The sequence below is a fragment of the Dasypus novemcinctus genome, chromosome 19 (genome assembly GCF_030445035.2).
Source record: "Dasypus novemcinctus isolate mDasNov1 chromosome 19, mDasNov1.1.hap2, whole genome shotgun sequence".
Classification (NCBI taxonomy): domain Eukaryota; kingdom Metazoa; phylum Chordata; class Mammalia; order Cingulata; family Dasypodidae; genus Dasypus; species Dasypus novemcinctus.
The window spans coordinates 39,398,121-39,413,261 of NC_080691.1; the positions used below are offsets into that span (position 1 = coordinate 39,398,121).

A 15,141-nucleotide genomic window follows, 5' to 3' on the forward strand; every position below is an offset into this window, starting at 1 on the left:
ACCAGTAAGTGACTTCTCTCTTTTGCAAAAGGCAGCTCGTAGAAAGGGGTATAATGGGGCAATTATGAGCAATCTCTTTGGAATACAGGGGAAAAAACTGGGCTCTGGGTCTGCCACTTAAGAGCTGTGTGACACTGGGTGGGTTATTTCACCTCTTTGAGTCTTTGTTTCCTTGTCCTCAGGGACAGGTGGGAGAATGAAATGAACCCATTTTTGGTACATAGAGAGCACTCGCCAAATGACAGCCACGACTTTTTATTTTACTATTGCCAGGCAGCCACCTAAAGCCATAAATGACTTCCTTTGCTTCCAGGAAAGTTCCTTTAATTGCTTAAAAGATAAGCAGTGCACTCCGAGGGAAGGGTGCAGGAATGGGGGAAGGCGGAAGCTGTGTGCCCCGAGCCAGACCGAGCCTAACGCGGGCAACTCCTATCAAGGGGCTTGGCTCTTGTGGCTGGGGCTCCCAAGGGGCAGCCACTGCTGGAGATCTAGGGCCTGGACGGCTTAGGTGGCTTGGGTCTCCAGGAGTCCCTTCCCAACCTGCATCTGCCCCTGTCCAGGGTGCTGAAATCTGCTCTGGGTTCCTCCCACAAATTGCCCGCTCCCTATCTCCTGCATTGACCTCCACAAGCATACACTGAGCTTCTCATCTACAGGCAGGGAAAGTAAAAAGAATTTAGATATAGCTCCAGGCCAAGGAGCTCACAGCTTGTAGGGAAGGTAATTCAAATGCCTTAAGAGAGGTGAGGACCAAGCCTAGGGGAATGATTTTCCTATTTCTTGGGGGGTTTGGTACATCCTGTCTCTTTCACCCCTGTGTCTTCTTCTGCAACCTTGGCAACCTCCAAGGCTGTAACATCTTATGCCTTTCCCGATCTGTTCACAGCAGATGGGTCTTCCCCAAGGCAGACTTTTCTCCATGTTAATGTCCCAGAATCTGGAGGACTAATGATCACTCAGGAGGGTGGGGCAGGGGAGAATATATAGGGAGAAAGCAGAGGGGCAGAGGTCTGAGAATTGAGGGAGCCACCTAGACAGGGGTGAGCTCCTTGTCATATTTCTGCATGCCCTCGTCTGGAAGCAGCACCTCCACCGTGAAGCTGACCTTCTTGGCGTGGACGAAGCTATAGGTGTTGTCGAAGCGCAGAACGTCTGGGGGACAGATGGACAGTTGAGTCCAACTTCACACTACCAGAGTCCCTGCCCTTCCCACGGGCTTTGTTTGCCAATCTGGGCCAAGTTCCCACCACTCCTGTTTTCTTCCCCATGGGAACTGCCACCCAAGAGCAGGGCCTGTAAACAGACACTGGCCTCCTCCTGGCACGTGCCCAGGCCTGGCTTTAGTTGCACCAACAGGTAGTTGAGAACAATGGCAACTGCCTTCCATTGTCGCCGCACCTGGACGTTTGCGTGATGGGGGACGGGCAAGCTGGGAACCATCAGAGGTGGCCCAGCCCCCTTGGATGAAGTGGTGTGCTGAGCCAGGCCTTTCACTGCCCTCTGCCTGCTTCACAGCCACCCCAGGAACAGGGGTAGTGACCTATTCACAGGTGAGCAAAGCAAGGCTCCAGATGGGTAAGACATTTGCCCAGGTTATGCAGCTACCCCAAGCTGAGGCAGGACCCTAGCCCCACTCTGAGCTGTGCAGCTCTGGACAAGTCACTTTACTTCTTGTGGGGACAATTGCACCTGCCCTATGGGCCTTTGAGTCCCATGGGCTGCATCATCTCTGACTCTTGGGGCACAGTAGGTGTTCACCAGCATGAACTGAATGAGTGACTGTGAACAAATGGCACTAACCTAGGTCATGCCTCCCTTGGGGAGCCACTGCCCCTCTGTTCCTCCCCTAAACCGAGGGACTGTTGGCTTCAGCCTTCCAGTGCCAGGACTCAGGTGGGGCAGACTTACAGACGCCAGCTTCTGCGCAGGTGAGGCTCCCATCCTCGGGCACCATGTGCGCGTTGTAGCGCTGGCTGGGCAGCACCTCTGTCATCTCGCCCGCCCGCTGCCGCTCCCCCATCTTGGTCTTCAGGAACACCCCGAAGCCGAGGTCCCCCCCGTCGGAGGCAAACTGCCACCTGTAGGGGGTTGTGGGACAGGTTGCTGCTCAGCCCGATGGGTCCACAAGGGCTAGGGCCCATCCAGGAGTGGGACGATGACCTATTCCTACCTGAGGACACAGCCTGGAAACAGGATCTCATATTCCACCTGGTGCGAGGAGCCGCGGTTTATCTGCACCGAGTGCTCGTACTGAGTCTTCACCTGGTCCCGCACGTACATGGACTTGGGGATCTCCCCGCCGTAGTTGATCTGCAGATATAGGACAGGATGGTCTTACTCCTTTCTCCCAACCACCAATCATGCTGTTTCTCCTGCCTGAGGAACTTTCATTATCTCCTGGAAATAACCTACTCATCCTTCTTCTCTGACTTCCTCTAGAAAGAAATCCCTGACCCTCCAGGTTGCGTCAGGGCCTCCTCTAGGTCTTCACAGATACACAGCTTCTCCTTCCTGCTCAGCCTTGTGTCAGGATTCTCTCATTTCTTGTTTGCCTGCACAGTTGCCAAGAGTCTTGTGAGGTTTGGGCGGGGACAGTCTAGTTCATCGCGTGGTGTCTCTCCATAGATATTTGTAGAATGAACGAGTGGATGTTAAGGGAATCCTGCTCTACTCCCCTCCGCTTCTCTATCCTGGGGTTCTTCATACCTTGGTTAAACATTTGGGGTTCCCATCTGGGTCGGTCATGGTCCCCCCAAACTGGGCAGGCAGTTCCTCTGGACTGATGAGTTTCTGCAAACTTTCCTTCCAGTTGCCTGGAGGTGGGGGAAAATGAAAGGGGGTTACCAGGCATGGAAGGGACTCATCAACTCTCAAGCCCACTAGGAGAGCCTAAGCTTGGGGGGAAGCCAATTTACCAGCATCCTAGGCCTCAAGATGCAACAGGAAATGTCTTTTCTAGCATCGTGTTGCTATGGAAAAAGGACCCCCCTGGATGATGGGTTTGCACATTGTTGAGGGTCTCCCAGTTGTAAGTAGTAAAGACAAGAGCTTGTCTAATTGTCTCAAGGAGACATTAAGGTCCAGTGAAGTCAAGGGCTTTGTCATATAGCAAGTAAGTTGCATCCCCAAGTCAGATCTTTTGGAAGGGATAGGTAGCCCTGGGCCTTTGCGAGGACCCCTCATCTATAGCTTAATAACCACAGCCATAAGGCTCACTGCTGTTCCTCATGTCCTGTGCAAAGCTCTGGGAGTTCTGGGGTCTGGGGTGTCAATATGGCCCCGGCCCTGTGGCTAATCCAGGCTATCCCTACCCCCACTCCATGGGCACAAGTCAGTCCTTGTCTTTGATGGGGGTTTGGGCAAAGACCACAGTGCTTGGCATGCCAGGAACAAATGTGCAGAGCCCCTTGGCACATCAGATGGGACAGAGGCCTTGGACTTGGGGTCTGAACTATGGTAGCAATCCACACTTCTCCAGGATTTGGGGGGTTTTAGAAAACAGGGTCTGGGCCCCTCAAACCAGGCTACTCTGGGATCCATTAAGCTCTCCTCCCAGTGGAACTGAGCAGAAGCAGAAAACCCAGGTATCAGGAATGGAAAGAAAGCAGAGATTTGTAAGGATTCCTTTTCCCCACAATCCTTAGATGCCTTGATTCTGTGATTTGACTATTCTCATTGGGAGAAATTACCCTGCAAACTCAACTATTTCTCTTCTCTCTTTCTCACCTTTTTTTTTTTACTTGAGGTGTTTATTATTTTTCTTCTTTAAAAAAAAGCAAATCAATTTTATTGGTACATATTAATGAAGCATGTAATTCATACAAAGTGTACAATCAATGGTATTTGGGACAATCACATATTTCTCTCACTTTTAAAAACAGCTATTTTCCTACTTACAAATGTAATACAAATTTACTGTACAAAATTTTTAAAATGTAGAAAAATATGAATAATAAAGTAAAATTAAATGAAAAATTTCCTTCTGGAAATATCTCTTTCTATTTTTTAATAAATAAGACCATATGTTCATATACCACTTTATAATATATATAATTTTGACTTAATAACATTTCCCATGACATTAAATATTCACCCACAGCATCGTTTTTCATGGCTGCCCATTAATTTATCAAATGGGTGTATAATGATTTTCTTATCAAGTCCCTTCCTGTTCAGGCCCTCTTGGGCCTCCCTTCTCTGAGTCACAGCTCCTCTCCCACTCTTCTTCCTTATCCTCCTCAGTTCAGGATGAGTTTACAAGTACTGAGGTGACGAGTGTTAAAAGGAAACCAAGGACCACAGGCCAGAGGTTGTTTAGCAAACAAACTGAAACCGATAAGGAGGTTAGGGTGAAGGCTTTAGTCACCAAAGGGGTATGGCAGAAAATAAGGCATGGGCAGCTGGCTAGATGCTACAGGCTTAATATCCACCTCACGAGAGCCTTCGTTTCTAGGTGATGTGTGGAGCTGTGAACGGAGCGATGGAAAAACCTCACTCCGAAGCTCATGGCACAGAGATCAGGGGATGGACCCGGACTACTTACTTCCCAGCACTATGATTTTTCTGCGAGTGTCCTCACTGAGGAAAGGCTTCATGAGGTTGTAGCCCACGGGGAACAGTTTGGTGGCTGGAGAGACACAAGCAAGGATAGTGGGGAAAAATAATTCCATTGAGCCATGCTCATCATGCCAGTCATAACCAAAAATATGGAGGAGTCATGAATAACCCTGGCCAGTTTCAATGCCCTGCACCCACCCACCCACCCAACCAACTCTTCAACCAGCCAACAACCAGCTAACCAACCAAACTGCTAATCAATCACCCATTCAACCAACTAACAAACCAGGCAACCTACCAAACAGCCAACCAACTATGCAATAAAGTAGTCAAACAGCTAACCAAATCACCTTCCAACAAGCCAACCAATCAGCTAACTAAACAACCAGTTAGTCAACTAGCTGCTCTCTTCAGTCAGTCAACCTTCCAAAAACCAGCCAGCCAATTATCCAAGATCCAGGCAAACAACAAACTAACCAGATAAGTAAGCAGCCAATCTTCCTAATAGTCAACCAATTAATAAAACTGTCAACCAGTCACTCAATCAGTCAATCAAAGTAACAACAAGCCAATTAACTAGTCAACCCACCAACCAACCAACCAGTCAACCAACCAGCCAGCCAATCAAGTGGCTAGTCAACTAGCAAACCAGCCAAGCAACCAATCAACCAAACATCAAACATCTGTCCGTTCATTTATCCATCCACTCACCTACCCAAACAATAACCACTTAAATATTTAAGTGACTATTGAGCACCCACAATAGCCCCAGGAATGTGGGGTATACAATGGAAGTGGAGAATCAGAGAACACAACTCAGCTAGGAAAATAGGATGAACACAAATAACACAACTGGAGGTCCCCATAAGGTACAAGCAGTCAGGAAAGGCCAGATTGGGCTGCACTGGCTGCCAGTGCCAGAGGCAATCTGGAAAGGGAGAGAACATAGGCAGGAGAAATGATGGGGGATTCCTGGAGGAGCTGAGGATGGAGCTGCCTCTACTTGCAGTAAGGCCGACCATAGCAGTTACCATTTATCCAGTGCTTATTCCAGGCCAGGTGCTCTAAGTGATTTGCATGCTGCCAAGCAACCTACCTGCCTCACAAAAACATCCCTGGTATGATGTTTAGGCTCATGTGTCAACTTGGCCGGGAAATGGTGCCCAGTTGTTTGGCTAAGCAAACACTGGTCTAATTGTACCGTGAGGACATTTTGTGGACTTAAAATTATCTGTGAGTTGATTGCATCTATGCTGATTATATCTACAATCAAGTGAGGAGATTGCCTTCAGCAATGGGAGATGTCTCATCCAATCAGTTGAAGACCTTAAAAGGAGAAATGATTTCAACAGTTAGAGAGAGAAATTCCATCTCTACTTCAGACAGCTTCCTTCTCCTGGGGAACTCACTGAAGACCTTCCATCAGAGTTCCCGGCTTGCAGCCTACAATGGAATTTGGACTCTTGCATCCCCATGGTTGGGTGAGACAATTATAGAAACTCCATAATATTTACAGGTATCTCCTGTTAGTTCTGTTTCCCTAGAGAACCCTGACTAATACCTCTGGGAAGAAGAGACTATTATTATGTCCACTGTACAGATGAGGAAATAGGCTCAGGGAAGTGAAATCACTTGCTACACACCTTTCACGATGAGCATGAACTTCAGGGTCTCCGGGTAATTCGCTTCAAGGAGGCCAAAGAACTATAGAACCGAAAGAGACCCATCAGAACCTACACATCATCTTCTACCACATCACCTTTGCACTCTCCCCTCTGGAGGTTACAGAGGGCTGTGGAGGGGTTCTCTTTTTCTGTCACCTCCACTGGTTCTGGAGGGGACTTTCCCCCCCTTAGACTATTACAACCACACTCTAATAGTAATTACATTGCAATTATGGTTCTTAGAGTCCATGTCATAGAAACAATAGTATAATAATGACTACTGTTTATTAAATGCTCTTTACTTGCCAAGCACTGTGTATATGGCTTACATACCAACTCATTGAAGTATCCTGGTATCCCTCTGAGAAGCAGACTATGACTATCTCTACTTTGTGAGTGAGGAAATAGTGGCAGAGAGAGGTGAGTGATTTGCCCAAGTCACAGAGTTAAGGGTGACAGTGCTGGAAGTCAACCTATGGTCTCAGGACAATGTTATCCTTGAGGCCTGTTCAGTGGGATCTTCTGGGAAACAGATGAAGTCCCTTTGGCCCTTGAGTCACAGTGAAAGGACCCAGGAAGGCACCTATCTTTTACAAAATCCTTGGTCTGAGTGGGCCAGGTCACAGCAGGCCAAGTTGGTCATTCAAGCAAGTGTGTGTGTGGGCGGGTATTTCCCACGTGCCTACTTACCTCCTGGTATACCTCCACCAGAGGTTTCCAGAAGTGTTTCAAGCCCAGGCCCTCGCAATCAAATAGCATCACGATGGTCTCAATCTTCTTCCCCAGCTGTGAGGTGAGAGCAAGGAGCAGTTCCAGCGTTCAGGCTCAGGATTTGGGGGTTTGTAACCCAATCATATGACCCCTCAGGGCTTCTCCCAGCCCCTCGCTCTATCCTCAGAGGAGTGAGTAGATAAAATAGTGAATGTATCTCCCTATCCATCCATCCATCCATCCATCCATCCATCCATCCATTTACCTATCAATCCATTACCCATCCATCCATCCATCCATCCATCCTCCCTCTTTCCATCCCTCCTTCCATTTGCCCATCTGATATTTATTAATCACCAGTTTTGCCCAAAACACTGAGAGTATAGTGTATATAGCTCAACACATGGGTGTGGTCCTTAAAGAGTTCACAGTGGGGTTGGGGAGACTGACAAACACCCAGGTCATCATGGTCCTCTGTTAAGTGCTATGATGAGACAGCACAGGGCTGCGGGAACCCAGAATCAGGGTACTTAACCCGGACGGGGCACTTGGAGAAGGTGACATGTAGTTTGAGACCTGAGGGATAAATAGGAGAGAGCCAAGTAAAATTGTGAGTGGTAGGGGTGTGTGGTGGGGGGTAGGGTGGTGCAGACAGAAGGAATGACAAGGGCAAAGGCTCAGAGGGATTCACATTAACTACTATTGTTGAGAAATATGTGTTGGGCCCTCTGCTAAGCCACTGATTTATATGATCTCATTTAATCCTATATATTTCTTATCCTTATTTCAGAGGTGAGGAAACTGAGGCTCAGAGGTGAAGTGACTTCCCAAGGCCACCCAGCTGGTACATGGCAGATCTGGATTCTATCCCAGAGCTTTCTGACTGGTGGAGAGCACAGGGGTGTCCTGGGCCATGCCCCCCAACCCCCACCAAACCCCGCCCCCCCCTTGGCCTGGGTCTCACCCGCTCGGTCTGCAGGTCACACTCGTGCAGGATGCGCTCGCAGTCCCGCATCTTGGTCTTGAGCAGGTCCTGCTTGGTGACGGAGAAGAGCAGCCCCTTGGGGTCGAGTGGCCCGATGATGTCATACCACACGGGGCAGCCGTCCCGGTCATAGCCGCACAGGCCCCCAGGCATGTACTTCTGGATCACCTGGGCAAGAAAAGACACATGGAACCTGGCTGACGTGGGGCCTGTGAGCCTGCATGCGCCATAGTACAAAGCATATGCCTGTCCTAGGTGAGACACCTGAGGGTCCCGCAGGGGAAGGGCTCGCTCCCAGCGGGTGAGTGGCAAAGCCGAGCCTCAGCCCAGACCTGGCTGGAGGCCCCTGGCCTCCTCAGTTCTGACGGCCCCCATGCCCCTGGCCGTGGACTGGGATTGGGCTTAGTGACCATGAATTCTGAAGAGCAACAGATTTGGTTCAAATATAGACTCCGTGGCTGCCCCGAGCCCATTCCACCTCCTCATCAGTAAACTGGTTCGGGTAATCCCTCCCTCATGCTGGGAAAAGTCCTTGAGACAATGTTGGTCAAGTATAGCACCTGGCCCAGAGCGCGTGCGCCACCAATGAACCTGTGTTTGTTACTTTGCTAAGATGCCAGTGGTGGAACTGTCCTCACCTTTGCCTCGGTGGGATGAACTTATTTCCCACTCAGACAGGAAGCTTCAAGCAAGGCCCGGAGGAGCAGAGGCTCAGATGAACAGGCTAAGTACAGTGATTAAGAGCCTGATCTCAAGGGCCAGACAGGTCTGAGCTGAAACCCCAGCCCCACCTTGGGACTGTGGGACTTTGGGCAAAGTGCTTAACCTGTAGGGAGCCTCAGTCTCCTCATCTGTAAAATGGGACAATAGTGGCCAGCTCATAGTGCTGCGATGATTGAATGAGCTCAGGTCGGTCATTCTTAACTTTAACCCTAGATCATGCAAGCTGCCAGTAAATGTCCATTCTTACTCTATTACCATGGGCATTAGTATAGTTCATTATCATTACAGGCTCAGGGGGGTTCCGCAGGTATCTGAGGCTTGCCGCCCTTCTCTTGTGGTCTCCAGTGACCAGAGGCTGAAAGACTGGGGGGGGGGGGTAGGGTGGTAGCCTCACCTCTGGAGGCTGCCAATCAAGGATGTGGTCAATATCCATGGTCTTCCGGAACTCCATGTACTGAAAGGAAAGCGTGGTGAGACCTGCTGGGCTCCCAGCACTCCCGAGGAGTGGGCGGAGGTAGGGGCTTGGGCCACAGATTGCTCCAGGAAACCCTTCCTCAAATCCCCAAGGCGGGCAGGTCTTACCTTGCGTAGCATGGCCTCTGATTTTTGCAGGTCGAAGTTCCGAGCTGTGGGACAATGAGAAGAATGCATGAGATGGGGACAGAGACTGCCTTGCAGCCACCTTGCCCTACTTCCGGGCAGTAGGAGCTATGGAGGGCACTGGGTACCCAAGTGGGAACCTCCCTTCCCTGCCACCGTCATCTTCTGGACCTGAACATGGGAAAGAAGATGGTGCGGTCAGATCCCAAAGATCATGGGTCATCCCAGAGCAGTTGTCTGGGACCGAGACCCTGTCACTGAGGTCTCACCCCCTGATCTCCCCCACCTCTGCCCTCACCTCGGAGCCAGCGCAGAAGGAAATAGTCATCAGGGTTGGGTAGGGCAGGTAGCACGTCCTGGACATTTTCTCGAAACTGGGAAGAGAGAGGCTGGTTAAAGCGGCTCTGACATGCTGAGCCTTGGCCCTGGACTCGATGATTGTTTTCATCAAGCTTTCCCTCCCACATGCAGTCTGGTCCACGCTGAACAGTGGGAGGACAGATGGATGATTGGATGTGTGGGTGGGCAGATGGGGGATGAATAGATGGGTGGGTAGATGGGAGAAAGGAGAACTGGGTGAGCAAATGGATAGAAGGAAGAATGGATGAATGGGTGGATGGATGGATAAAAGGAGAGATGGGTGATTGGATAGGTGCATGGAAGAAAAGAAGGCTAGATTAATGGATGGATGGTTGGGTGGACAGATGGGTGGATGGATAGATATGTGAGTGGAAGGAAGGAGCGATTGGTGGATGAGTAGGTAGGAGAGATATAGGATAGGTGGGTGAGAGGACAGATGGGTAGATGTATAGCTGGATGGGTGCACGGAAGAAAGGGTAAGTGGTTGGGTGTGGATATAGTCTTACATCTCTCCATGTGTTAGCCCATAAAACATCTGCCTTTTTATATCCATTTTCCACAAAAACATGGTTAGTGACTATGTGTACCCTTACCCATTGCCTGACAGGAGGCCAATGCACCCTGCTCTGTCTCTCTGGCTCGTATACTTCAGTTTTGTGTCCCAGGGAGGAGGGAGGAGCAGAGCTAGAGGCACCCACCGGCATCCTTCATCTCCCACTAAGGGGCATGGAAGCAAGGGAGAGGGGTCCAGCTGCCAGACAAGCTCCGAGCCTGGCTCCTGGGTGAGAAGTCAGGCTTGGTCTTGGGTGGGCATTGCCTGGCAGATCGCTCTGCTGCTACCCCACCTCTGCCCTGGACAGGGCTGATACCACCAGGCTCTGTGGCCCCTGACTCTGAGGGAGGTGACAGTCAAGAGACGAATCGTCAGGGGGATGCTCCAAGGTGGGGTAAGACCTGCTGAGCCAATGGAGTGGGGCAGAGCCCCAGACACCCGCCTGCCCCTTGGCCTCTTTGCCCTGGAGTTCTGCAGGGGAGAGACTCTCACCTTGGCCAGGGTCTCTGCCTGCTTGGGGCTCAGGTCTCCGACTCGGCCGCTCATGGTGTTGGCTGAGGCTCGAGGAGTGGTGGCCACTGCAGGCGGAAGCCAGACCTCGTCTCCCAGCCCTGACCCAGCCGAGGCCTTTTGCGTCCCCTCCTGGGTGTGGCTCCTAGCGCCTCCTCCTCAGCCAACTGTTTGGATTGCACATTACATAATTGGGATTAAGTGAGGTCCCGTGCTTGGCTCGGGGAAAGGTCTGGGAGACAGGCGGGCGCAGCAGGGCGTGCCAGGGGCCCCCAGCCAGCAGGAAGAGCCTGGGAGGGACTGGGGCTGGCGTCCCATGGCCTGGGTGCCCAGGACGGGTGCCTGCAGGAGCCCCTTCGGTCCCCTCAGGCTTGCAGCGCCCACCCTCCTGGGAGGTGGATTTTGAGAGGGAGCGAAGCCTGCTCCCTCTCTGAGCCTCGGTTTCCCCACCCCATAAACGACACCTAAGGATCTTCCAGAGTCACCCCCACCTGCCTCTGAGAGTAAAGAGTCTGGGGGCTTGGATTTGCCTGGTAAATTCCCATGATTAGGGGATTGGGGGGCTTGGGTCCTCCCCCATAACACCCCACCCTCCTGCCTCCTTTCCCATCGCTGAGGTCATGGAATTTTAAACAACTGACCAGCTGGTGGGGGGCCCTCTGGGAGGAGGGGTGTTGGGTCATCTGTGCAGGTGATGAGGCAAGCCCGGAAGGGTCACTGTCCTCTGGCTTCTGTCAAGAAGCCTGACGTTCCCACCACCTGGGGGGCCTGCAAGACCCCGTTGTGCTCCCCTCTCCTCCATCAAACGTCCCCTTCGAGGCTGCATCTCTGAGTGCCACCTGCCCTGCCCGCCTCGCTTGGTTGGCGGGGAGCTCTAACAAGACACAGACTGTCAGCGGTTGTGCATGTCTAAGGGATTCTTTTCCTCCAGCCGTCGAAGCTCTGGGAGGACAGGGCCATGGAGCAGGGTCTGGGGACCAGTAGCTGATGGACGAATGAACACCCGAGGAGGGGCCTTGAAAAGGTATTGGCGAGGTGACCCAGGATGGCCCATCAGCTTGGGACCACAGCTTTGAAACCACCCCTGGATGAGCCTAGGCCCCAAGAGCTGGGCTAGCCCGAGCTGGTCCACCCAGGGCTCTCCTGGGTCCCCTACTACTGGACCATCTCGGGTGGAGCCCCATCCCTGGGATATCCTGGGCCTCTATTTTGGGCTATCTCAGGGCCTCTTTGGACTCGTTGATGTGGGGTAGCGCTTAACACCCTCCTTGCTCTGGGACCCAGATGGAGTTGGGGGCAGCCACCCAGGAGGGAGGGAAATGACCCACGAGCTGAGGGCAGTTAGGTAACTCTCCACGCCCCAGTGTCAGGGCACTTGACATTCCAGCCTTGATTTCTGTAATGCCCCCGCCTGACGCTCACACCCACTTCCTGGTGCTCGGAGATTGGGTTCCTTGTGCTCTGTTAACCCTAATCTTGCCTGTCCCTCCCAGTCCCCTTTCTAGTCCTGATCCCTCTAACGTGAAGCATCCCAGTTCCTGGCGGGGGAAGCAGAGGCTGGACAGAGGTGGGGGGGTCCTCCCAGGACCTTCAAACGCACCCCAAGCACTTTTCCTGACCCAGGTCCCAGATACGCCTAGATAATGTGTGCATATTTAATGTGCCCATTAGAATGTTCTGCAATGACGGGAATTTAATTTAAGTAAAAATGATTTAATGGGGAGCCAATGTGGCTCAATGGTGGAGCGCCGGCTTCCCACATATGAGGTCCCAAGTTCAATCCCCGGCCCTGGTACCTCAGGGAAAAAAAAAACAGACTTACTGTGGCAAAATATAGATAACACAGTATTTGTCCTTTGAACCATCTTTAAGAGTTTCATTCAGCGGCACTGATGACATTGACAAAAGTGAGCAACTATTGCCACTATCTGTTTCCAAAGCTTGATTTTATTTTTTAATTTTTAATTTCCAAAATTTTTTTAAAGATTTTTAAATTTATTTCTCTCCCAACCCCTCCTCCCACCGTTGTCTGCTCTGTGTCCATTCGCTGTGTGTTCCTCTGTGACCGCTTCTGTCCTCATCAGTGGCACTGGGAATCTGTGTCTCTCTCTCGTGTCATCTTGTCATGTCAGCTCTCCGTGTGTGTGGCGCCATTCTTGGGCAGGCTGTGCTTTCTTTTGCGCTGGGCGGCTCTCCTTACGGGGCGCACTCCTTGCACGTGGGGTTCCGTTACGTGGGGGACACCCCTGCGTGGCAGGGCACTCCTTGCGTGCATCAGCACTGCGCATGGGCCAGCTCCACACGGGTCAAGGAGGCCCGGGGTTTGAACCATGGACTTCCCATGTGGCCATGTGGCCTATCCATTGGGCCAAGCCCTATCCCTTGGGCCAAGTCCGCTTCCCCCATATTTTTTCATCACCTCAAATAGAAACTGTTCCCATTAAGCTGTAACTTCTCTTTCCTCCCCTCCCCCCTGCTCTGCTAACCTCTGATCCACTTTCTGTCTCTAGGAATTGCTTATTCTAGATACTTCAAGTAAGTGGAATCATATGGTGTTTGTCCTTTTGTGCCTGGCTTATTTCACTTAGCAGCAGAGTGTTTTCAAGATTCATCACTTCAGTCCTTTTTACAGCTGAATAACATTCCATTGTCCGGGTAGACTGTGTTTTGTCTCTCCATTTGTTGGTGATCATTTGGTATTTTTCCACCTTTTGACAATTGTGAAGCATGCTGCTATGAACTTTGGTGTACAAGTTGTCTGAGTCCCTCTTTTCAATTCTTTGGGGTATATATTTAAGAGTAGAATTCCCGGGTCATATGGTAATGCTATGTTTAACTTTTTGAGGAACAGCCAAATTGTTTTCCAGAACAGGTGCACCATTTTTGATTGATTATTCCACCCCCCAGTCCCTGGGAGGGCCCAGCAAGGCCCCTTGAGAACATCCGGGGCTCCTCCTGGATTCCAGAGGAAATCCTATTCTGAATGGGGTTTCTCTCAAGGTCCTTCCAGCCGTCATCTTGTTGGGTAGACACGGCCACGTGTTTAATGGCAGAGGGTTTTTCTGCTAGGTTCCAGATTAATCTCTTTATTCCTAACTAGCTTGCTTTAGAACGTCTCCTAGCCTCAGACCCTGTAGCTATAAAACGAGGCTAATTAAACCCATCACGGTTGAAAGTGCTGGAAGAATATTTCATACATGGATTTTCCCCACCTCTGTGGCTTGAACATTTTATGACACACCAGGCCCCATGCTGGGGCTATTACAATCAAGGGGGCTTCTCTCCCCGCCTGCACAGAGCTCAGAGTCTCCCACTTATGGAACATCTCTGTGTTGAGATCTTTACATGAACTACCAAATCATTTGGAAGCAAGTATGAGTAGCCTCATTTTACAGATAAAGAAATGGAAACTCAGAGAGGTTAGGAAAGTTTTCCGAGGTCACACAACCAATAAGTGGGGAGCTGGGGTTTGAACCCCAGACTGTGTGATTCTGGCACCTGCACCCCAACCACAGCCCAGTCTCCCCTTGCAGAACTTAACACCGTGCATGATGAGAGCTAAAGCACCCCTGTCCCTCCGTCCGGTCCGTGTGGTAGGAGGCTTGGGCATCTGGGGGGCAGCAGCATTCACTTGCTAGAGCCTCCACCCCCACCCCCAGCACACACCCTCTCCAAATGTGGCCCCAGCTTGTGTTTAGCTTCTCCTGGGCCCAGCTCTCAGGGGACCATGGTGACAACCACAAGGAAAGCAAGCAAACCACCCCGCCCCGCCACCCTGGAGAGCCACCCCCACCCCTCTCTCCTTTCCAGGCCGTTACTAAGAAATTAGAGGGGCAGAGCCTCAGGCCCCAATGCCCAGGCACATTCCTCTCTGCCTCCCCCTACAGATCCTGCCAGAACCAGTTGGTAAGTACAAAAGAGACGCAGAGGGAGCTGGGAAGAGGCAAGTGGGGAGAGGGGGCCGCGGGAAAGTGAAGTGGGGGTGTCCTAGAGAGGGGAGATAGGAAGGGAATTGGGGCACATCATCAGAGTCCTAGCGGTGTTCTGGGTGACATCTGGGATAGCCCATTTTAGGGGAGGGGAAATCTCATCTCCTTTTTTAATTAAAAATTTTTATTAAGATATAATTCACACCCCATAAAATCCACCATTATAAAGGGTATGATTCAGTGGCTTTTAGTATATTCACTCGGTTGTGCAACCATCATCACTATCCAATTCCAGAACATTTCCATTATCCCCCAAAGAAACTCCACACCTTGTTAGCGGCACTCTCCATTCTCCCTCTTCTCCAAGTCCCTGGTAACAGCTAATCTATTTTTGGACTCTATACATTTATTTGCCTGTTCTGGACATTTCATGTAAGTGGAATCATACAATTTATAACCTTTTGTGCCTGACTTCTTTCACTTAGCACATATTATTTTAAAGTTTCATCCATGTTGTAGCATCTATCATTACTTCCTTCCATTGCTGCT

At 50.8% G+C, this 15,141-nt stretch overlaps 1 protein-coding gene across 1 annotated transcript; it reads right to left on the reverse strand.

Annotated features, from left to right (window-relative positions):
* Window positions 1-221: 221 nt before the first annotated feature.
* SEC14L3 (SEC14 like lipid binding 3) lies at window positions 222-10,833 on the reverse strand. The gene is made up of 12 exons (XM_058281662.2): window positions 10,646-10,833; window positions 9,539-9,614; window positions 9,223-9,266; window positions 9,035-9,094; window positions 7,897-8,085; window positions 6,912-7,007; window positions 6,201-6,261; window positions 4,544-4,627; window positions 2,707-2,813; window positions 2,171-2,310; window positions 1,909-2,078; window positions 222-1,152 (listed from the first exon to the last, which is right to left on the reverse strand). Exons 1-12 carry the CDS (start codon window positions 10,697-10,699, stop codon window positions 1,031-1,033), a joined length of 1,203 nt encoding a protein of 400 aa, XP_058137645.1. The 5' UTR covers window positions 10,700-10,833; the 3' UTR covers window positions 222-1,030.
* Between the last annotated feature and the right edge of the window lie 4,308 nt (window positions 10,834-15,141).

Coding starts and splice junctions, on each gene's coding strand:
- SEC14L3 (XM_058281662.2), bottom strand. CDS start 10,699: ATGAGCGGCCGAGTCGGAGACCTGAGCCCCAAGCAGGCAGAGACCCTG. Junction 9,615..10,645: donor AGGCAGAGACCCTGGCCAAG/GTGAGAGTCTCT, acceptor CTCTCTTCCCAG/TTTCGAGAAAATGTCCAGGA. Junction 2,311..2,706: donor ACCCCAAATGTTTAACCAAG/GTATGAAGAACC, acceptor CTATATCTGCAG/ATCAACTACGGCGGGGAGAT.